The sequence below is a fragment of the Cupressus sempervirens genome, chromosome 5 (genome assembly GCF_028749045.1).
Source record: "Cupressus sempervirens isolate cs-2001-9-10 chromosome 5, ASM2874904v1, whole genome shotgun sequence".
NCBI lineage: Eukaryota > Viridiplantae > Streptophyta > Pinopsida > Cupressales > Cupressaceae > Cupressus > Cupressus sempervirens.
Window position 1 is genome coordinate 446330892 of NC_143122.1, and position 25442 is coordinate 446356333.

Genomic DNA, 25442 nt, shown 5'->3' on the forward strand with positions numbered 1-25442 from the left:
AATGTAGAGAAAATCACCACTGGAACATTTAGCCTAAATTCAAAACATATAGGCACTTGTAAAGGATGTGCTCTAGGAAAGAACATTAAAAGACCTTTCCCTCTTAGTGAACACAAGTCTAAATTAGTTTTGGAACTAGTTCACTCTGACTTATGTGGACCTATGCCAACACTTTCTCTACGAGGTTACTCTTACTACATAATATTCATTGATGATTACTCTAGGAAAACTTGGATTTATTTTCTAAAGGTCAAAGAATCAAATGAGGTTCTATCAAAATTTAAAGATTCCAAAGAATTGGTGGAAAATCAAACGTCAAAAAGAATTAAAACCCTAAGACCAGACAATGGAGGAGAATATACTTCTAAAAATTTCAAAGTGTTTTGTACCTCTGTTGGGATTAAGAGGGAGTATACAATACCTTATAATCCTCAACAAAATGGGGTAGCAAAAAGAAAAAAAATAGAATCATTGTTGAAGAAGCAAAAGCCATGCTTCATGATCAAAACCTACACTTCTCATTTTGGGCGGAAGCCACCAATACTGCTGTATACATTCAAAACAGATACCTACACTCAATACTAGAAAATATAACACCTGAAGAAGTGTTTACAGGAACTAAACCTGACTTAAGTCATCTTAGAATCTTTGGTTGCCCTGCTTATATTCACATACCTAAAGAAAAAAGAACTAAGTTAGAACCATATGGGAAGAAAGGGATATTTGTTGGGTACAGTGAAAACTCAAAAGGGTAATGAGTTTATGTTCCTGGATAGAGATCAATTGAAGTAAGCAAAGATGTCATATTTGAGGAAAACACTGTTAAAATTATCAACAAATACAGAAGATGAGCCCTTTACAGACTTAGATGAAAATCTACAAACTAAAATTCAAAGGGAGAACATATTAGAAGAGAATGAACAATTACCAGATACAGAAGATAGAGACATCTCCAATATCAAGAAAAGACCATTATGGGCAAGAAAATGCCATTATGAGCAAGGAAATTGATTGAAGAAAATAATGTTGAGCCAGCTGAAATTTTCAGGGAAAGGAAGAAAACCAGAAACAAATCTTGTTATATTGCGTTATTAACTGAGCTTACTAAATCTGAACCATTAACTGTTGATGAAGCCCTATCTTGTCAATCTTGGAAAGATGCTATGGTTGAAGAATATCAATCCATACAAAAAATGAGGTTTGGGATATTGTACCTAGACCAAAAGACAAATCAATTGTTTCTTCAAAGTGGTTGTACAAAATCAAATATGCTTCAGATGGCAGTATTGAAAAACACAAAGCAAGGTTTGTTGCTAGAGGTTTTTCTTAGAAGGTAGGTATTGATTATGAAGAAACCTTTGCCCTTGTTTCTCAATATACTTCAGTAAGAACAATTATTGCAATTGTAGTAGCCAAAGGATGAAAGATACACCAAATGGATGTCAAGACCGCATTCCTAAATGGGGTCATTAATGAAGAAGTATATATTGAACAACCTGAAGGTTTTGTTATAAAAGATAAGAATCTATATGTGTGTAAACTCAATAAAGCTCTTTATGGCCTCAAACAAACACCTCGAGTTTGGTATGAAAGAATAGATAGCTACCTCACCAAATTAGGATACTCAAAGAACGAAGTTGATCCCAACATATATTTTGAAATCTCTAATGATGATATGTTAATACTTGTTTTATATGTTGATGATCTATTGATAACTGGAAATAGTCACTTATTGAAAGATGCAAACAAGATCTTGTAGCTGAATTTGAAATGAAGGATCTAGGTCTACTACACTATTTTTTGGGTCTAGAACTATGTCAAAAGAAAGATCATATCTTTCTAAATCAAGGAAAATACACTCAAGACATCTTGACTAGATTTGGAATGATGGACAACAAACCAGTTGCAACTCCCATGGAAACTAATCTACACAGACTAAAGGAGGAAGCAGTACATTCAAAATCTATTGACCCTACTCTCTACAGGCAAATCATTGGATCACTCATGTATATGGTAAATAGTAGGCCCAATATTTGCTATGACACAAATATCTTAAGTCACTTTATGTGTGAACCAAAGAAGATAGATTTAATGGCTGCAAAACATATCTTGAGATATCTACGTGGCACTATTGGTCTTGGATTAAAGTACATAAATGTTCAAATCAAACTTGAAGGTTATACGGACTTTGATTGGACTAGTTGTTCCATAAACTGCAAGGGTACATTAGGATGTTGCTTCAGCTTGGGTCAGCAATGATATCATGGTTCAGTAGAAAACAACTTGCAGATGCCTTGAGCTCCATCGAAGCAGAATACATGGCAGCCTCCATGGGAGTACTTGGTATGACAAATTTGTAATTACATTTGTAAATTTATATATATTCATGAATATTGAAAATTAGATTGTTTGCGAACTTGTAAAATGAAAGGTGACAATCTTTCATATGTGTTTTAGGTCACTATTATAAGGTGACGATCTTATCAATAATTGACCTACCTTCTGACACCAAATGTGTTGAAGGAAAGTGTTATCATTATTCTTCAGGCCGGATTTTACCGAACACATTGATAACCTTCATGGTTCTTTAGGCCGGATTTTGCCGGACACCATAATTGATTAACCATAGTTAAGTGATGTTTAAAACTTATATATTTGTTTAGTGAATTGAAACACCTATTGAATTCATATATATCTATACATTATATATATAAAAACATAATCTGATATAACCTTATACTGCAAATACTGATTTTTGATGAGTCTGGGCTTCCTACCTTGTCATTAATAATCTTGGAGATCATATTATCCATGTCAGTTCTTATTGATTACCATCAGGAGTCTTACCTTATGCTCATCTTGATTACTATCAGGTGTCTTGGTTTACAATCGCTTCATTAGTATCGGGTTGGTTTGACACCAATTAAATCGGTTACCTTGTTTTGTCTAAACACACCAATTAATATCGGTTATCATGTTTTGTCTATAACACCAATTTAGTATCGGGTTGCCATGCTTTATTACCAATCGGTGTAGTTAAGGTTATGTTAAGACATGATCACGTAGGATCATGCCCCTACGTGATTATGCTTCTATATATATATATATATATATACATAAATCATCAAGCCTTCTTATAATAAACTTCAAGCTTTTCAGATTTAATTCCTCTCAAGTCAGTAAATATAATTGCTTAGCCTCCACCAATAAGATCTATTAAACTTTACAATTTTTGGGGCTGATTTAGGCAATTTTTGCCTCAAAAGTCAGCAATCCAATTTGATGAGTCAGAAAAAATTGCCCAGCCTTCCTCTGATTGCAAAATCATTAAAATCGCTCAAATTGCAGTGATTCTTGTTACTCTAGATCAAATAGATCGTTAATCTTGGGGAGTGGATACCTGTTCTTGATGCTGACCTTATTAAGCATCCTGTAATCTATGCACAGTCTCATAGTCCGTCCTTCTGCTCCCCAAGGCAACGCAATAGGTCAAATGAGTTTCTTATCTAGGTAGGTTTTGCAGCTGCACTTGTAATTCCATCAATTCAGTAGTGGTCATTCGATAGGGTGCTTTGATATGGGTTTTTCCCAGGGCACCAAATCTATAGTGAAATCAAATAGTATGGATGGAGGTAGACTGAGGATTTCTTCTAGAAATACATCGTGAAAGTTTTTGAGGTATAGATAGCTTTCTTCAAAAGATTCCTTCAGTTTTTCTTTGATTTCCCCATCTTCAAAGATGTAGTCATCTTGATAAGTGGTTTCTTGGGGTTCTCTCAAGTCTTCAATCTTTACAACGGAGATTTCACACCCTTTCCTTCTACATCTTTTAAGCTGCATGGCTGAGATTTGGTGAGGTTTTACCTCATGCATTATCCCTTTTATGGGTTTTCCCTACTCATCCAAACACTCTACTGTCTAGGTAAGACAATCTACTTTAGCCTTGTGCTCAATGAGCCAATTCATTCTCATGATGATATCATAAGACCCTAAAGGTGCTACATATAGATTTACTTCAATAGAGAAGTTCAAGAAATCTAGCTAGGCCTCAAATAGACACTGCTCTACCCTAGCCCTTGTCTCATTTGCATACTCAACAATCCAAGGTTTTGCCATAGATCCAGTTCTCTTAGCAAACCTACTCAACAATTTTGGGGAAATAAAGCATTATGATGCTTCTGTATCAATCAATATAGAGATGGGATCACCATAAATCTTATCCGGAGTTTCTATAGTGCCCATTTGATGTTCAACTTGCTGTTGTCCAATGTTGCATGGATCCTCTGTTGATAGACAGCCTGTTGAGGAGGTAGTGGGGGTCGTAGTTGCTGATTGGTGTTGAACTTGTTGGGACATTGATTGGCGTAGTGGTCCTCGTCGCATGTAAAGCATCCTTTGTGTGACCCTTTCTTTTCATTCTCTTAATTGCTAGCATTGTTACTGGGGATACCTTTAACCTCCTTACCATTGTTTCCCTTGAATTTTGGTTTGTTGGGTGTGAAGTTCTTAAAACTTCTTTTTTGGGTTCCTGAGTCTAAATTATCAGCATTCCAACCGGTCTTCCTCTTGTTATCTTAGATGGAGTCATCCCTTTTAATTTTGTGCTCTTGTCCAAATGGCTCTCTCGAGAACTTCCTCCATAGTTTGTGGAGCAAGGACATCTACAACTTCCCCAATTCTATTGTTTAAGCCCATAATAAACATCCTAACTTTCATTTTTTTGTCTTGCTGATAAGGGGGAACATATTTTAATAAATGGGTGAACTTCTCCCAATACTTTGTACACAGTCAAATATTTTAATAAATGGGTGAACTTCTCCCAATACTTTGTACACAGTCAAATCTCCCCACTTGAGATTCTGGAAATCCAACAATTTCTGGTCCTAGAGGGTTTAGGGAAGCCATCGGTTTTTGAAAATGGAGACAAATGTGTCCAAGTGATCTTAGTGGTCTTAATGCTAAGCTCTATTTTGGTGTTTCCCCGCGAAGTAGCTGCTTCTCTAGATAGATGGTATATTTCCCTTACTGTTTTAGATGTTTCCGAAAAGCTCCTAATTTTGAAGTATTGCTCCATCTCAATTAGCCATGCCTCGACATCTTCTCCAGACTCAAAGCCTAAGAACCTAGGAGGTTTGATCTTCTTGATATCGATGGGCAGATTACTAACTATTTCTTGTTTCTTTTGCTTTTCATAGGGTGTTAATGAAGCTTGTTTTTCCATTTTGTTGTGGCTTGAGTTCTCAAGTTGTGTCCTTGGAGGGAGCGAGGAGTGAGTCTCCTCCTGACCTCGCCCAATCTAGGTTACCATTTCATTCATTCTCTTTTCCATATTTTTTAATTCTGTTTGCGTATCTAGAAAAATCTGGCTCAATAGATATGAGGAGTTCTGAGGGTTGGCCCTGTTGGTTACCTCGTTTTCTATAGCGTTTCCATTGCTGGCCATTTTGCAAGGTTGAGTTTTTCCTGAGATATAATTGTTTCTTAAATCAATATCATGCTTGCATTTGTTTACAAAAAGTATGATTGCTTAAAGAGATTAAATACGACAAAAGGGAAAAAGAAAAAAATGCCAATTGCTCATTTAATTGCTTTAACTGATTTTGATTGTTGCAACTGCAACTACATTATTTACAAAAAACATTACACATCAAAAAGAATTACTTAACAATAAACTGGACACCCTCATCCTGTGTATTCTGTCCATTTTCATCTCTAGGATTGTCTTGCCCCTTACATGGTTTATGATAAATCATAAGAGGATTAGTTTGCCTAACATTCCATGCCTCAATAAGTTCGTTTCTCATTATTGCCATCCTGGACGGAGTCCACCTAAATCTATCTTTCTTGATTTGTTGCAATGCTTGCACTAAGGTTTGGTTATCCTTGGTATGGAACAGTAGGAAGTCATGTTTTGGCATGTCCTTAATTAGATAGAAAAATGTGGGATGTCAGGGTTTCTTGCAAGGTGTCATACGGCTATACACATCCTGTTTAACATCCAAATCTATACTTCCATTTTTTCTAGTTTGACCAAAAAGTGTGATGAGCCTAGAGTTCAAAGTTGAACCTAGTGCTCTGATACCATATGTAACATGCTAAAAATCTGAAGTCTAGATAATTGATTAACTTAAAAGCAAAGGCATCTGTCTTAACCAAATGAAAAGAGATAAAAGTAAATCGGTTATTATACTCTTTCAAATGAAGGGAAAATCCAAGATAACTGTAATTTACATTTCCAAACAATTTAAAACTAACAACCATTTAGCTACTAGATTCACATGACATTTAGTTAATAATTACCATTTCACTTTCATTACCTAAACTAATTTCATGACTTTAGGAAAATATTCAAATACATGAAAGTAACATATTTATCAAATGAAATGTGAAGAACATGAAAAGGTTACTAGAGAATAAGCGTTGCCATGAGCTTAACCTCCCAATTGCGGACCCTTAGCATCTCCACACAATCTCCAGTGAATAAGGTCCTCCTTACCCTAGGAGTTGGCTTGGGACACCTTTATCCAACCACTAAGCATCCTGGTGTTAGAGTGTCGACTAATCAGCTGACGAGGCTGTGGACACTTTCCAATCAGCCTATCTCACAATTCCTAGCACTTTGACCTCTGGTGGTCATGGTGAAAATCATGCCATTAACTACCTTGGCCAAGGATTTTGGATGGGCAACTTAAATGCTCGATCACCCACCGCTCGACTTGACAATAAGAATTTATATAAAGGATTTCCATGAGCTAACATAGTTACTGTATTTAAATGTTATTACTGATTTTATAATTTTCTTTCATTGCAGGATTATTCCCACTCTCGCTCTCCCTTCACCTTGATCATGTTGGTCCTCTTTACTAGGGAGATTCATTATATGATATCTGATTCAAGAACAATTATACATTTGCCATCCTTCATGCCAATTCTGGCCTATGGCCTCATAAGTGAATTAGGTCTTCATTCTGATTGTTATTTTATCATATAAAGTAGTATCCCATCTCAGGGATATATTAATCATATCTCTGTATGGGTCAGCACTCATAACAAAAAACTTTGTATTTTCAAATTCAAAAGCTTATCACAGGCAAAGCATTTCGACAATCAAAAGAATGCTTCAAAATAACACATTCGATTTTGGACTTTCAAACAAATATAAGGGCCGACTCTAAGAAGAAAATGACAAGTTCAGGTTTCAAAACATAAGCATGATGAATTGCATGTAAACATAGAGCATGAGGTGTTTTAGTCAGCATGGTTTGAGAAATATGAGTAGAGCACCCGCTTGTGCTACCAAGCTTCCAATGGTGTCCAAAAAGAAATACTAAATTAATTCACAAGCTTCGGCATAGACACTACACAATTGCTGATTACAATCACCCTTTTCCTTGGGATTGAGCAGAGACATTATCTTGAACAAGGAAGTATTCTGTTCTTCAGAATGTAGAAAATAATATATGAACGCCTAAGTGGATGAGAGAAGAGAGTATATAATGCAACAAAGAGATTGGAGAAGATAGGAAAGCATCACTCACGTGCATGCTTAGTTACGCCAAGACTGAGGTTGCAACAAAACGTTCACACATCCTTTCAAATACATATTTTCAATAAGGAAAAATAAGAGACTATAGCCTGATGATATAAAGGCGACAAGAAATGAGGGTGGTCATTCAAGGCAATAAAATAAATAAGAAGTCATAGCAATGGTTCAAAATAAAGAATAAGGGTGGCAACAACATCTTTGCTCATGCCTTAGTATATTAATGTTGCCCCTTTATATTCATGCTTGTTTGAGCAACCTTAATATGCATGCATATATACACGTACATATATATTTGTATACGCCAAATTTTGAGATCTGCATACACACACACATACACACACACACATGTATACATCAGTGCACATTTCATTCCCACATAATTACGAGCATAGACACAATATTATTATTCTAAGATGTGATAGTATAACAAGGTACACTTAGACTCATCCATATAATGAAGGTAATATTTCTTATTTGAGTTTTTGTAATGTTTTATAATTTAATTGGTTAGCTCATGGTCATTATTTGTACTTTCTTTCTTGTCTAGCCCTTTCATCCTTGGTCCAGGTGGTTAGATTACATACCTGATGTTTAACAGTGGATTTGGGTGTCCCCTTCCTAACTCCCATTTTGGCAAAACTTCGCCCCTTCATTGTGTTCCTGCAAAGTGGAAATGGTTCTGGGTAATATCATATTTCCATAATTTGAAATAATAATAAAATATTAGAAACACATTTCCAATTTCTAAGATATTCATTTTTCGATTCTCATTATAACAGCTAACTAACATGTCATATGAAGCAATAACTAATAACTGAAATTCCATTTCACAAGAATCAAAATATCTCAACAACTTTATCGATAATTCCATTTGACATGAACAATTATTTCAACAAATTTACCAAACAACTAACTTCACATGAATTTCCAATGGCTAGAAAATTATTTTTCAATGTAGCAAAAAACTTTGGGTTGTAACACTTTTCCATTCCTTTGGCTCTCCTCCTTTAAATATATCTCCCCCTTTGACATCAATGGCAAATGGATAACCATTGAAAATAGTCATCAAATGCCCCTGCCATGAAAGTTTACTCGTACTCCCCCTAAGAAGAATTCCTCAGTGCTCTTTCATGCTCTAGCATTTCCTCTTTTAAACTTTGACATCAACTTTTTACTATAATAAACTTATCTTGAATCATCTCATGCTTTTCTCCAAGGGTTTAATGAATACTCTCATTTCTATCTCCCCCTAAACTTATGCTTCTTTCAACTAGGAGGTGTATAAACTGCAAGTAGCACTTGCATTTGTTTTTCCTTCTCCTTTAGTTAATCCCTTTCTCCAAACTTTTATAGTTTTTCATTTCTGGTTATCTTTGGCATCCCATCTTTTGTCATCTCTATGAGTTTCTCCAACATCAAGTCTATAATGTTTTGCTATATGCCCATAGTTATTGCACATATAACATACAATGTTATAGTTCAAATATGGAGCAAAATTTCTGCTTCTCCAGCCATGGTGATTTCCCATTTTTGTTCTGCATTCTCTCGCCTTGTGACCCAAATAGTTGCATGAATAGCAATATCCATAAAAGCTAGGTTGAGGTCTATGTTTATATACTTGATTTCTATAATCTCCTATAAATTTCATGGATGAATCTTCTATACTACTTCCTTCCTGATGAACCCTTTGAGTGTATGATTTTGTTTGTTTGATTGTCCTTCATAACCTACTATAGTTTTTCTTGTGGATGGTCTTTGACTATCAATTATATCTGTTAGAATTTCAGAGCTCTTTTAAAGTTTGAGACTATTATTCATTTCGATTTTTCTCTCATCTAGGTCCTTTTTCAATTTTTCAAATTTCTAACTCAATTTGGTACACTCTTCTTTTGCATTTAGATTATTTTCACATCATTCTCAGCTTGTTTGGATTCTTCTAGTTGAGTCTTTATTTCTTTAATTTGCATCTTGTACTTAGTGACTTTCTCTTTGAGTTTCTTATTTTGTTTGTACGCATAGTGCAATTCTTCCATGACATCCACATCTTCTTCACTAGATCACCCATCATTTTCTTCTTCTTCACTACATGCCTCATCAACATCTTTGTTTTCAGCACTTGTCTCACCATCACCTTCATCCTCTACTTGCTCGCTGGTTACGGCAAGAAAGAGTATCTCATTGTCTCAATCACCACTTTGGTACTAATCATTGCTAACTTCTGATGAGCTGCTTTCTTTAATTGAGAAAAAGATCTTTTTGCTCTTGTGAAACTTCTTCGTATGATTGTTTCAATATCAGATGATAATGTTTGTTTCTTCAGTTCTGTTATTTCTTCTTTATTAATCACAACTTTAATATTAAACTTATTTATTGACATGTTTATCCCTTTGATATTGATGATGCTTATAGTTTTATTCATCCTTTGACATCAATGACAATACTTTCATCACTATAGACTAGCTCTACATGCACCTTCAAACAAGGGAATACTAAGATAGTCCTGGTAATTTACCCACATTCTTTTTTTAAACTGGCATGACAATCAATGACTTATGTGCTAAATAGAAATAAATATACCCTATTGTAAACTTACAACTTGACCTGATAACATTTAAAGAAACCATAATAATATCAACATCTACGTATAAGATAGTCTTAACAAACCAACCTATATGACCATTTTAACTCTCTCTGATTGATAGACTTTATAAGTCACCCTCATAATAGTTGTCGATATGTAATGATGAAGCCTATGTTGAAAGTCAAAGGTCAATGAAGGCTCAGATTTGTAGAAGTTGCGACCACCCACTTGAGATGATAAAGAAAGCATCACACTATGTTTTTGAAAAAACTACTTTCTGCGCCAAATCTTTTCTCGAGGGCCAATCGTGTATTGTGTATGACAATGAAGAAATGGGGAATTGGTCTGAATCACAGTTTCAAAATGCAATGGGAAAATAATTCAAAGCCATTGAAGGTTAAAAACCCAAACAATAATCTCACCAACAAAAACAAGAACAGTTATGAGGAAGCCACAAGATAAACCTTGTGAAGCAAAACAAAAATGATCTCTGAAACAATCAAACTTGTTGATCCTAGCCACAATAGAAACCTCTGATATACGAAAAATGTCTTGCTTCACTCATCCTCCACACCATACTTAGTCTACATATATAGATTGTAGTTTTCCTGTAATCTAGGAAACCACTGAACCATAAATCGATTGAAGAGGGGTGACTACAACTCACATAACCCACTAACAATTCTATTTAATATGAGTTGTTCATACAACCAACTCATTTACATATAGTAATACTACTACATTGTAATTTATCAATAACCATGTGAGCACTAATATGATTTCCAGCACATTGGTTTTTTGGGAGGGACATGTTGGTTCCCAAAATCACAGATTGGAATCCTATGTGCTTTGCCAATCTCAATGCTGGGATATTGAATTGGTTATTGCCAACTTAATAGGACTAATCAACTTGATTCAAATCTTCTGCACTTCTAGCTCTACAAGACCAAGGTGGGTGCACCTACTTCTAAGCCAACTTCCCTGGCTCAGGGTTTTTATAGCAGATAACTTGGTAAATGAAACACTAAGATCCTTTCCAAATGGCAAGTAATCTGGAGATCCTTAGTATGCAGATTTTAAAATCAAATTTTGTAGATTTTTATAACTGTGCTTACTGAAAATATAAATAAAAGAATTTGATAAATTGTAATAATGAGTGGGTTGATTCCTTGAAAGGGTAATGCAGAAATAAAACACCAATTTTCAGGTTATGAATCAAATGAATGTATCTTGATGAATATAAAAACCAGGGCCTTGCTTATATGGGCAATAAAGTCAATTACATAAAAGTTTTTTAAGTACAAGTATATAGGACTCTATGCTTTAATACTATCAACAATCCAATTATCAGAATGTAAAGAATCAATTACATATGCAATTCTAAGTTAGTCTAGATTGAATTTTAATTTCAGTGGAAGGAAGATCAATTACAAAGATCATGGAAACAAATAAGTATTTCACTTTATCTCTGATAATCAAACTTAAAATGCTGTAATTTATCTTCTATACAATCAAATACCTAGAATTGCTCACAAATGCCTTAGTGACTGAACTTATGTCTATAAAGGACTGAACTTATCTCTATGCGGACTCCTTTTATATAAGCAAAAACATTGAATCCTTATTTATCATGCAATGATAAAAATGTCAGTTGAAATGCTTGTGAACAAATGTCTCTATTGTCGGCCCCTTTCTCAGAGCTCTTTGTATCTCAGAATGATTAAATTGCTAAAGTTGTCATGTATTTTTCATTTCTTAAGAATGCTTGTATATGGAAGTTGTGTCTTTTTATGTGTCTCCTTTTTTATCTTTTGCCACTCCTATTTATAAATGATTGAAAGGATGAAAGACTATATCCCTACCAACGCACCCCCTCATAAAAGACAACTAATCAGAAGTTTTTGTTATACAACTTATAAATTCATTTGGAACGCCGAATTAATATGTTGGCCAAGTATGAATTTGTTTATATGTTTCAAAACAAGATGGGACATTGGTCGGCCTTATACACGAATAAAATAAATCGCTTGCCGTGATCTTGTCCTCAGGGCCCTCGAACGTCTTCTTAAATGAGTTCCTTTATATAAACTCAAATTTTCTTGACTATCGTACTTCGCTCGAATTACTTTCTTCTTCAATGTGAATCATTCTTCGCAACTTACCCAAAATGGAGGAGAATTAATCATGTTGGCTCTTGGGCACATTCTCCCCTACAAACTTGTCTTCTGTAGAATCAACGTGACCAAAGTTTGATGCTGCAAACATTGCCTTGAATCCAAATCCCTAGGACTGTGAAATTCAAAGTTGTTCTTCAGATTCTTTCTAGAAGTGAGTGGTAAGGCAATGATGATCATGGAGCTTAGGAAGAGGGTGGAATTCTAAGGTACCACAGAGGGTCATTGATTGCTACATTCTCCGATCATTTGAAGGACAACATTATTAATTAGGTTGAGGAAATGAATCTTTTTGGGGTATCAGATAGTCTGCATCTATTGGAATTTGGCATTTTGAGATTGAAGGGGATTGCAAACTCATCATCGATGCTATTTGTGGTATTGCCATGGCTGGTTGGAGGGTGGAGGAAATTATAGGAGACATCAGAGTACTCTTGTCAAGTTTGGAAGGTTTCATCCTCAAAAATACTTATAGGGAGGGAAATGTTGTGGTTGACCCTTTAGCAACAATGGGTCTATGGCAAATGGGCTTACGATGTTGGAGAGATGTCAATGTGCTACCAAAAGAGATGAAAATTCTCCTGAGGCATGGAGAAAGTAATGAACCATATAGCTATTATATAGACATGATTATTTTATGTTTATTGGTTTGGCGTTCTTATGGCCATATGGGTAAATTTTTTTGTTGCCCTCAATTCAAATTTGTATGAAGTTATAATGAAGGTTGAGCAATTACATCTTTGTTCGTGTGGATGGTGTTTAATGACAAGTCATTGCCCTCAATCAAATTTAAATAAAGTTAGGGTGACAAGGCTATTATATTAAGACTGACCATGTGGATAGTTCTTTAGGACAAGTCACAACCTTTGCACCCAATAGAACAAGGGAGGTTGTTTTCATAATTCAAATTTGGACCAGAGTAAAAATATTAGGAATAGTAATATTTATCATCCTAATCGGCCACTAGATTATTTTTGATAGGGGGATGGTTTAAATGTCACTTTGAATTACCTTGATGTTGATATGATGAATATGCTGCATGTGATAGAGGACACCTTGAATGAGGCTTGGAGAAATATCTTTTATGGTAATTATGAAGATTTTCATAGTGACTTGGTTTTACGATTAAAGGTGCATTTGGTTTCCTTTTTGAGCCTTACGTTGCTTTGGGTCTTCATCTCTAATCTCTTTTATGTTATTGAATTCAAGGCTTTTCTATTTGCTGGCCTGGGTTGGGATTGTCTATGTGTGGAACCTAATAAGATTGATGAGGTTTACAAGAGCGATCCAACAATCTAGTTCATATGTAAGGAGGATGACATAGTCTTCTTCATGGAGAGTATGATGGTGACAAGAACCTCGCCAAACCGTTTGTAAATTCCTGGAATGAGTGTCGTGTTATTGTGGGGGGGCATTACCTTTGAAATCAATGAAGAAGTGATTGGGAAATCCATGAGCCCGTCAAAAGATGGTAGAAAATTAAAAAAACAAGCAGAACTTCGAACATGGCTAACCTCAACTAGTTGTTCAACCTCGACAAGCAACCTGTTAAGCGTTGTGATGGCTTCAACATAGAGAAGTTGCTAGATATATGGCCATTGGTGTGTACCATTGTTATGAAATATTTCACTTTGCAGGGGTGTTTAGGTTTTTATTATTATTACCATTTTTTCATTTTTGAACCACCTTCGTAATAGTGACCTAGTCTCTATCTTGTTCTATTTGCTTCACTCCCTAGGTAGTAATGTTTAGGTGATTAAGGAGGCCAAAGATAATGGAAACAATTTCACTATTTTACATCATGGTTTAATTTATAGGTTCTATAAATTCCACTTGGTACTTTGCCTTCTGAGGAATATGTTTGCTTAGTCATCCTCTATCGCCCTTTCCCCTTCATTGAGTGCCTATTCCCCTCCTGTGGGTGGTGTCCTTCCTTCTGTTGGGCCTTGGAGGAAGAGATGTCTTAACATTAAAACTTTAAGGTCCCCCCAAGACAATTCCCCAACAACTGACTCTGCTGAGGTTTAGAAAAAGAAAAAATCTGGAAGCCCCACCCAAGAAAAGAAGCTAAAGAGAAAACCCAAAACTAGTGTTTACAATGTGGATTCAAAGATCAATTTTATAGAAGAAACCCCTTCTCATTCCAACAAAATAGCTACCAAACCAGGAAATAAGGGTAAAAAGAAAATTGTGGAGTCTAGTTCTGAGGAGTCGGAGGAGTTTGAGAGTAAGGAGAGGAGAAAATCTGATTTTGTTGACTCCTCTTGTGTGTCTCCCCTGCCCCTGAGCTTAATGTTGAAGTTAACTGCCCTCCCCCTTTTTCTACCCCTGCTAAAGATAATATCTAAGTTGCCGGTTTGGGTTCGGGATGGATTCAGGCTTGAGTTCGGGTTCGTGGGTGTATATATATAAACTATGATATATGAGATGTTTTATGATCTGGCGCAAGTAACAATTGGAGGTGATACATGAGATGCTTTATGATCTGGTGCAAGTAACAATAGGAGGTGATACATGAGATGTTTTATGATTCTGGTCTATTAATTACTCAGTTCAATAAGCTAAACTACGTAAAACATTATTCAAGATTTTAATGTGTTGCATCAAACTTTCATAACAAGATTCATATGCAAGCGAGAAATTGGGAGGAGTTAAAAGTATCTTTTAAAGGTTTTAATCACATCATTCTCATAACCAAATTCATGTACAACTACATAAATACTAGTCATGACCTGAAACATACATATATTTCTGCATATTTGTGATGAAAATTGGACCAAAAATTTAGGATAAAAATTATAATATTATGGGATCACATCAACCATTTTCTGAAATTCACAAATAGACAGCTCCTGAGAAAGTAAAAATAGTTTTTTCATTGACTAAAGGTACAAAAGATGAATACTATACTATATTGTGTTGAATCAAGCTCTTACATGCCGTATTTTTTAGAGATTGCACTACAATGCTTTAGCAAATACTAGAAAGAATTGAGTACGAGCTGACCTAGACATCCTTTTTCTCTATCCAGCAATAAGAGATAATATAGGACACGCTTCTAAAAACAATTAAGGATATTTGCTTTGACTTGGTAGTTTGACCTGTACTTGGGTCCCCAAGGTCCTTGACGGGTCCCCACAGGGCTCGTATTTCAGACTGTGGGTCTGTGGCTGAACCCACAATCCAAAATATGGAGCTTGTGGGGACCCGTCGAGGACCTGGGGCAAAACACAGACCTGCCGCAAACCCATACCTAGATCCCCCTGGTAGAGTCTGAACCCAGTAACTTAGGATAATATAATCATTGAGGAAGTTCCTATGAAGGAAGCCACTACTGCCTCAAAGGAGTCTGATGGTTTGGTTGGGAAATTGCAGGTATCGAAGATGACCTGAGGAGTCTTAGGAAGGAGGTTAAGGGTTTGGATCATAGACTCTAGATGGCTATATGGCTGCTGGTTGTGTGTTGTTTGTCTGCTTTTGGGGCCTATTGGGCCATTGTCCCAAAAACTAAACCAAATTGCTGAAAGGAATTATGTCAAACAGTTTGCATTCAACCTCTTATTTCTCTGTTTAATGTTTTAAACCCCTTATAACTCCAGAAATCAAACATTTATTTGTTTGTTGTGTTTGTGCATGGAATTGGTATCATACAACATAAACAAGGAAGAAACTACAATAATATGCAAAGTGGAAATGAACTACAGCCAAATAAATGTTATTTTCAGAATTCATAAAACCAAATACATGGCAGATTTATCAACTCACTAATTACTCCAGCATTATTAACAAAATACTCCAGCACATGCTTTTGAACTTGCTGCTACAGTACTTTGTCCTTCAATCAGTCCACTACCTTCGTAATATCATTCTCTCAAAGCGGCATAAGCGTCGGACAAGTAGTGAAGAAGATATGAGCAAAATACCAAATCCGCCTGTAGCCGGAAATGCAACTAAACTGCTTGATAATGAAGCCGATAACAAAGAATTCCAAAGGCCAAACCCCAAGGGAATGACGTCTAGAATGTTACAAGAGAGGATAAACGTCCTCAAATGCCAAGAACGGAGCTGCAACTCACACGCCAATTTCTTCTCATATTCCACCTTGTCTAATGAAGCCACAAATGCTTCCTTTTATTCTATTCCCAAGGGTCCGCTCAACTCATATGGGCAATGTGGGATAAAAGATGTGTAATATATAAAACATATATTAAAATACCCCTTATGTCTCCCTTGGGTACACATCACCATAAAATAAATATTAAAGTAACACTTTAATATTTTACAATTAAATTAGACGTTACTTTAATAAAACTTCAGGCACTAAAATGTATTAGCAATCGGACTCCGAATAATGCGAGTGATAGCTCATCGGAAAGCTCTCATCGAGGAGTATCGAATCCAATCACCAAAATTGACCTACACTGTGTCCTGCCGACTTACTAAAAATAGTAAGTATGCCTGAAATTGAGTAAATCAACTTCGTTTTGGCCCAAACTGGAAATGACTAGGCCAAAACACTCCAGGATCCCATTAAACCCTTCGTTAGCCCTCGGGACCATGTAGAACAAGGCTAACGCACACACACTTGGTCAACTACTAAAAGAACGTGAAGGCCAAAAGATGGGATCATTACATTTTCATTACTAGTTTCTATATGTTTTAGGACTTTTGGTTATGTTGGTTTTGCTCTGCGTGGCAGTGTTTAAAAACTTTACACTTGAATTCTGTTAGGTTAGCTTATGTTTATACTATCTGCTTGTTTTTTGTTAATTTTTTAGGATGGTTTTTGATAAAGGCAAGTATAGGTGGCTGATGGATGTTAGTAATCCTTCGAGATAGTTGTATATGGGTTGGCTTCCTGGTTTTTGCTGCTGCTAATATAAAAAACAAATGCTTATGTGCAAGTTTGTTCCTTTGCCTTACACATATTACCAACATATACGAGAAAAGATTTGATTAGTGTAAATTATACTCGTTGATATTATTTTAATATGACTATATTGGTCAAATCCCACCCAAATCCAAAATTTGACTGACATGCTTTTTATTAAGTCTTAGTCTACATCTCTAACCAGATAATCAACACAGAGTTAAAATAGTTTACTGTAAATTCCTTTGTTATTTGGTTCATCAACTCCTGGTTATTATTGTTATCGTTTTTGAAGTTTTACTTTTTCCTTCAGATGTGGATAGCACTAGTTCTTGCAACAAACAGTGCAACATGGTTCAATACTGCTGTTCTTGTCACCAATATGCGAAATTTTCCCTACAGTAGGGGCACTTTAGCAGGCATTTTAAAAGGTTATGTTGGCCTAAGTGCTGCAGTATATACAGAAATTTACATTGGAGGCGTTGAGAAGGATTCTGTGAAGCTTCTGTTTCTTCTTACCGTGGGTATTCCTGCTGTTTGTCTTCTTTTGATGTATTTTATTAGGCCTTGCACACCAGCTTCAGCAGAAGACTCGGAGAAGCATGGATACTTCACCTTTATCCAAGCTACAAGCATTGTTTTGGCATTTTATCTTCTAACTTCTGCGATTTTAGATGATGTTTTCTCCCTAGATACAACTTTTATCTCTAAGATATTTTTGGGCTTAATGTTTGTCCTCCTTCTGACACCAATTGCAATTCCTCTCAAGCTCACATTTCTTGCAATCAGAGATGATCCTCACAGAGAGCCCCTTCTGGGTACTGAAGATAATGGTTCAGCCTCCAAGTCTGATGCAATTGAAAGCTTACAAGTGAATGCCTCAAGTGAAAATCTCCTATCAAATATGCCAGATACGAATGAAATGGAAAGGGATAATTCGAATATGTACCTTTGTGTAGCACACCCATCCTTTACAGAAGATGAATTGGATATAGATATTCTTTTAGCAGAAGGAGAGGGAGCGATTCGGAAAAAAAGGAAGCCAAGAAGAGGAGAAGATTTTAAACTGCGTCAAGCACTTGTCAAGGCTGATTTCTGGCTTTTATTTATTGTCTACTTTTGTGGTGTAGGTTCTGGTGTTACAGTCCTAAATAATTTAGCACAAATTGGTATTGCTGAAGGCTTAGAAGATGTCACCATTTTGCTGTCACTGTTTAGCATTGCTAATTTTATTGGACGACTTGGTGGTGGTGCAGTATCAGAACATTTTGTCAGGTTTGTCCATTTTTGTCCATATATGTTGCTTCATTTGCCAACTCCTCTAGCAAAAAAAAATCATTTTTTATGTTTTCTATGTTTTAGTCAATTAGCAAGAGAAAGAATAAGCCATTGTTATAATAAATGAATTTGAGTTCTATATGGCAATATATGATCTAAGAGATTTTCACAAAAATCATTTTTGACTCCAGGAGCTTCATAAAATTGTTAATCATTCAATTTTTATGATTATGTGATCCAACTAAATAACTTAATAAATGGGAAAACCAAAATATTGCTTGATCATGCTGTGATATGATTTTTTTCTTTCTATTAAGCAGATCAAAAGCAATACCTCGGACAATCTGGATGACAGTTTCACAGACAGTAATGATTGCAACTCATATTTTATTTGCATCAGCTATTACAGGGTCCCTGGAAGTTGGTTGTATCCTTTTGGGTATATGCTACGGAGTTCAGTTCTCTGTCATGGTGCCCACTGCTTCAGAACTTTTTGGGCTTAAGCACTTTGGAATGATTTACAATTTCCTTACCATAGGGAACCCATTAGGGGCTTTGATCTTTTCCGGCTTGCTTGCAGGCTATATCTATGATATAGAAGCTGCAAAACAAAGTTTTCTATTAACATCAGATGTTGAGTGTGTAGGTAGCAGTTGCTTCAGGCTCACTTTTTTAATCTTAGCAGGGGTATGTGCCGTGGGTTCTCTTTTAAGCATATATCTTACATATAGGATAAGACCTGTTTATGAAATGTTATATGCAGGAGGTTCTTTTCGCATTCCAAGGACAGATGATTCTCAGGAGCAAAAGTAAGCCCCTGTGAATTTTGTTATTTAGAGATCTACTGATGTTCAGTGGTATGTCCTAGATTGTTGCTTAGAGATCTACTGATGTTCAGTGGTATGTCCTAGATTGTTGCTTAGAGATCTACTGATGTTCAGTGGTATGTCCTAGATTGTTGCTTAGTATATTAGGGTTAAGATTTGAGACTATTACACAGTTTTATGAATATCATTTGAGAGAATTTAAATTGCTGATGAGGAAGTGTATTCTACAATTCAGAGCTCGTTTATAAAAATGCTATTATATTTATTGTCATGCATATTGCTGACAGAGGAATAGGAAAAACTAAGTGTTCTGCACTAATATTCTATTTAGTGGAAATTATATGACATTCTTTTAGTGTAACCCATTACAATAGATCCAAATTTGATCATGGTTAAAATGTTTTCAAATTGCATCTCATTCTTTGGGATATTTAAAACTACCATGTACAGTACTTTCCTGAGGCTGAAAAGTGATAAAACTGCATTTAAAGAACATTGATTCCCCTGTTTATAGAAGGATGATGTGGGCAGGGTATGAAGTATTTTCTGTTGGGTGCATAGACTATACTGTTTCCTTCTGGTATATGGGGCAAAAGAAAATTGCTCCATTTTATATGATAAGTTCTTTGTTTCTGTAAGTTAAATGGAATAATTTATATTCAGATATGCTTTTCAATGGAATTAAGTATGATCTTGACAGTAAATTACTTGGCTTGGAGTGAAAAGAAATCTATTTGGTGTTTGAAAATTGAAAAAGGCAATTAAGAGTTGCAGGAAACACTGGGGTAAGCAGAGATTTGTTTCTGGCCTCAAAAACACTTTGGAAACATAAATTACTGCCCTGGAAATTAGCAGGAACTGCTTAGTAAGAAAAGTAACATGTGTCTTCACCATTTTTCCATCTCCTTTTTATTTGTCTACAATTTTGCATTCAAATATTATTTGCAAGAAATACGGGCAAGAATTTCAATTAAAAATAAGATTTAGGACTGCTCAAAAATAATCAGCAGAGGTTACATCTATGGGATCACTAGCTCCATAGATTGTTCCTTAGAAAGTTAAGAAGCTACTACTAGAAAAAATAATTGAAGCAGCAGCATGGAGACTTGCCTGTAGAACCTAGGAAGGAGTTCATCTAACTCTAATACCACCATAATTATTTTTCACAATACTGACGCTTAAACCTGAGCCACCTAATTTAATAGGCTGAAACACAACCCTCATAAACACTAGTGAAATGGTAAAGGAACTTGGTACAAGGAGGTGTCATCATGCTAGATGATGCTGAGATTATTTATGTCACACAGGACAATCTTCAAGGTTCATACAAGCTAAGGCCAAGGCAAAACCTCGAGAGAATCAAGAATATTAGTTAGCCACACAAGATAAGCAAGCATTCCAAATCATTGAATTGGAGAACTTGTCAAAGCTATTGTGAATACACTGCACATCATGAAACACCAAATGGCATGAAGAATCCGTTTTTTAAATACAACACAAGAATCCATCTTATAACTACAATATTTGCAACACTTGCTTCCAACAAGAAAAATTTCCTACGAAGGACTACCTACATAACACACTAGTAAAATAGAACACTCAATGGAAGACACTGAACCTCTCCTTCCCATTAACATCAAGTTGAACTATGTAGAAACGAAATCAGACAACATGACAACTCCTACAAGAGTCAACAACTGGGGAGACATTAGATGCTGTGGTACACACCATGAATAAATTCCAGAGTTGATAAACGGGATGTTGTGGCAGCCACCATGAATTAATTCCAAGCAAGATAATGCTAAAATCAGTACTCCTAATCAGCTTGTCAAACAAGAAACTGTATGGGTGGTGTGGGTAGTCATAAGGAGTTGCATAAGTTTTTAACATTTGATCAAAGATCTCATTGACTGAGATCAAATGACAAAGTGCTTACATCAACTAAACTGAAATGCTTTTTTAGAACTTCGTAGTTATCTCACTTCTTCAAACATCTTTCCTTCCACACGACCCTCAATAATGATTTTAAAATTACCTTCCACCTCTATTTTGTGGAGTTAGAAGTAAGCTAAACCTAACTGTTCAAGGAGAGCTACAACCTATACATCATTGGTAGATTTTGAATAGAATAAGAAAAATCCCATTTTCAAGAAGACATTTGAAGATAATTTGATGAAGCCATTACTATAAATACTTGCCATTTTTTTCCATTCTTTTTATTGATTACCCCATTATAAATTTTAATTACTTGTTACATTTTAATTAACCTTAGATAGTTTAGATGAGGTTTTTGATAACCTTCAACTGATGAACCTAACTTTTGGTACAACTTAGGAACCTTTTGCAATGACTTCCCTTTTTATTGTTGAAACGCTTGTGAGCTCTAGTACTTTTCCATCCACTATTGTTGGTTTGTTGATAGTTATTAGATAATTGGTTGTTGGGTCACCTCCTCTTGATTTGCCATTGACAACCATTGTTGGTTCGTTGTTGACAATTGCTACTAGTTCACTATTGATAACCATTGTTGGTTTGTTGTAATGTCCACTATTTAGCACAAGTTTATAAGTTTCCCATCAGCCTACTTCTTCATGGTCACGTAGGCTAAGCAAGACATTTACAATATTTTGAAGCCATTTGGCCTAGGTAGTTTCAGTTGCAAGACAATATGAGGTGTTTGGATACAGGTTTGGGCACACTTAATATTTATAGTAAGTCATTATGGACATGTTAGAATTTCAACTGCAATGGCATGTCGACAATAATTTGGATATATCGGCAAAGATCATTTATTTATCATTAATATAATTTATTATACATTAGTAAAGTTGTTTTATAATGGTAAATTTAATTATTAAACTTTATTAAGGCATAGTCTATAGTTTGTGGGAAATATTCAATTAAATTACCCTCATTATTCTACAATACATTGGAAGCATAAATAAAAGTTGGTGGGGGTTTAAGTGAAGGAAAATCATGTTATATAGCATGAATGTAAGAATTTGCCTTTGGCAAATAATGAAAATGCCAAGATCTAGAAGCTTAGTTGATAGCACAAGAAGAGAGACAAATGATATTATCCTCAAATGAGTTGATTCATAGATGATAAATAATAATGGGTAATGGGATGCCCAAATCAGATTCAGATAATGAAATAAGAGACAATACATGTAGATATGCTTGATTATATAAGTAATGCAAGATAATTGGGAGTCATGTAAGTGATAAGAACAACAACTAAGCTCATGTCCACTAAAGGTGGATTATCCTCCATTGTGCATGAAAGTATGTGTGGCTATGAGAGGATAAGAACACTAAGGTGTATTGGACAAAGAGAGAGGTGAGACAACATGTGCTCAAATAAGGTGCAAACTCCTATGTATCTATATGACAACTAATATGACAATACATTATCCACTCCCTTAAGTGCGACCTAGGGGAATGCACTTAAGCTTACAAAAGCTAGATGACAATGCATGATGGGTTTCGACTATTAAGTCATGTTAGGTACCCATGTACAAAATGCAGAAACAAATGATATGCAATGCATTCTCTCATAAAGTGGAGAGAAATAGGGAAAACCTCAAGGGAGAAACCCTCCCTCAAAAAGAGAGATGAAAAGACAAGATGCATGTATGGACGGAGCAATCAAGACACCCCCCCACCATTATGACATACATCATGCATATACAGTGCATGTATGGATGGAGTAATCAAGACACCCCTCCTTCCATTATGACATACATCATGCATATACAATAAGGAATCCACATGTAAGAAGGAAGAAGTGGAAGAGAGACCAAGGAGCCCCCCTCCCCTTGCCCCTTCCTTTAATGTAGAATGTACACTTGTGGTAGATGCTCTAGGCGTGATGTAGAAACTTCTCCATGAGTATAGAACAACATTCCTGCCCTTAGGAAGAAACAAAAACCAAAGGTGCACCAATGAAGCCTCCCCCATCTATAGGAAGAAACCTCAAAATATACAAAATCTCTAAGACCTACTTAAGTGTCCCCATGTCAATACTGAAAGTTGCCTCCTCCAAATCATGTGTACCATGCCACTCTGTTGAAAACGACAAATCAATATCAATTGAGGATGAATGTAGAACATGTGCCGAAGACTCTAATGTCTCTTATGAAGATAAAGTGACCTCCTCCAACTATTGTATCAAAGTATCCACCATCATGTCAAACTTGAAAGAATGATCAAGTAGAGAATGAAGATGAGGGTCAACATGTTCTCTTGGAACAAATTGAGAAGTATCATCTTCACCAAAGACGAGATGAATTCTGTCAATAATGTCTCCTAAATTTTCAATATAGGACTCCACAAACAAACCCACAATGTCTGTTAAGTAATCATACCATGGAATTGAGTTTGGAAGACAAGATATGTCCTATGGCACTAAATCACTTGAATCCATGGATGTGTAAATGCAAGCATCTCAAGGACAACAATAGATGTTATCTCAATTGGAGAAGTAGGAGTTGCAACTAGAGGCTCGGGATCATTATGATTCTCAATATGTTCATGAAATGCAATCATCGATAATGTATGCTCATCATAGGGAATATTATCTTCATCATCAAGTAGAATGAGAAAATTTGCAATTAGATCTTCTAGGAAAGCAAGAAAATGTGGATCTGAAAAGTGAACCGGAAAAATGGTCCAAAATGTGCATGAGCAATTAATATCATCAAGGATAGATCTGACTTCAGAATAGTAAGGACCCATGGTGTAAGCAATCAACCCCATGCTATCTAAATTCATTTTCTTCCAAGAAAACTTTTTATCCTTGGACTTTGGCCTAGGAACAAGTCTATAAAGATTCGACAATATATTTAGCCATCTATAGTATGATGACGCCCTTTGCTCATGATGCATACTTATCCCCAATAAAGACTATAATTGTAGGATGTTTGGTAAATGCATTGATTTTATCCATGATATACTTCTCTCCCAAATAAAATTGAGATCAACAACTCATTGCTATATATATATATATATATATATATATATATATATATATATATAGAGAGAGAGAGAGAGAGAGAGAGAGAGAGAGAGAGAGAGAGAGAGAGAGAGAGAGTTTTGGCACTTTATACTTTGTGTGTGTGTGATTACCAATTGTCAAAATGGACCAAAGTGGACCTCTAATTTGGATGATTACAACAAAAATTGTGAAGCTATAACAGACTCAACAAGAAAAGACACAAGATCGCTCAAAGATCTAATCAATTACAAGTGCCAAAATAGACCAAATGTTGAAAGTATTATGTCTACTTAAAACTTATCCAAACCGATACAAGATTTCGAAAGAAGACAAAAAAATGTACTTAAAAAAATTTGCACTTGAAAATGTGTTTGTATGAGCCTGAATGAAGTCTTTGAAGTTGCAAAAGCAGGATTTGTGATTTAAAAAATAATCAAGATCAAAGATCATAAACAACTTGCACCAATGTGTAGTCCACAAAACTCTACCCCCACCCCCCACCCCCTTGAAAAAAAATTGCTTGAAAAATGAAGTTTGAATTAGTGTGATATTGCTATTAGAAAATCACCTCTATTGCACATGCAAAATTCAAATGACTCTAGATTTGGCCTTAGATGTCCGATTTGGATGATATGAAAGTCAATTTTGGGTTTTTTAGACTTTCTAAATGTGATGCCAATATATGATTTGCACCAAGCAACTCAAATCTTGACCAACAACAAAATTCTCTCCAAATAGGCTATGAAATGAAACACTTATGACTCTTATAACATATAAGAATTTGCCTAAGGCAAAGAATGAAAATGTCAAGATCTAGAAGCTCAATTGAAAACACAAGAAAAGAGACAAATAAAATGATCCTTAATTGACTTGATTCATAGATGATCAATAATAATTGGTAATGGGAATACCCAAATAGGATTTAGATAATGAGATTATATACAATACATGCAGATGTGCTTGATTCATAGAAAAAAATCCAAAATTATTGGAAATGCCAAAAAAGTGATTTGATTTGTCCCACGCTCTCAAGATGAGTGAAAAAAACTCTTAGAAAATACTATAAACGAGATGGAAATGCCCTCATTCAACATGATTGGATATTGATGAAATTGGCGACTTTGTGGAGATTTCTCTCTTGAGTTAGGAGGATGCAAAATCTCTAGGTTA

The 25442-nt window shown here is 35.5% G+C and overlaps 1 protein-coding gene across 3 annotated transcripts in view; it reads left to right on the forward strand.

Moving 5' to 3' along the window:
• LOC149556702 (Major facilitator superfamily protein) overlaps window positions 1-19547 on the forward strand; it is a 56625-nt gene extending 37078 nt beyond the window's left edge. For all 3 annotated transcript variants that reach the window (XM_089831165.1, XM_089831166.1, XM_089831167.1), the window contains 2 exons: window positions 17485-18446; window positions 18770-19547. In XM_089831165.1, coding sequence (XP_089687291.1) covers window positions 17485-18446; window positions 18770-19262 — 1455 coding nt within the window. In that variant the 3' untranslated portion in view covers window positions 19263-19547. The remainder of the gene's footprint in view (window positions 1-17484; window positions 18447-18769) is intronic.
• The last annotated feature ends 5895 nt before the right edge of the window (window positions 19548-25442 follow it).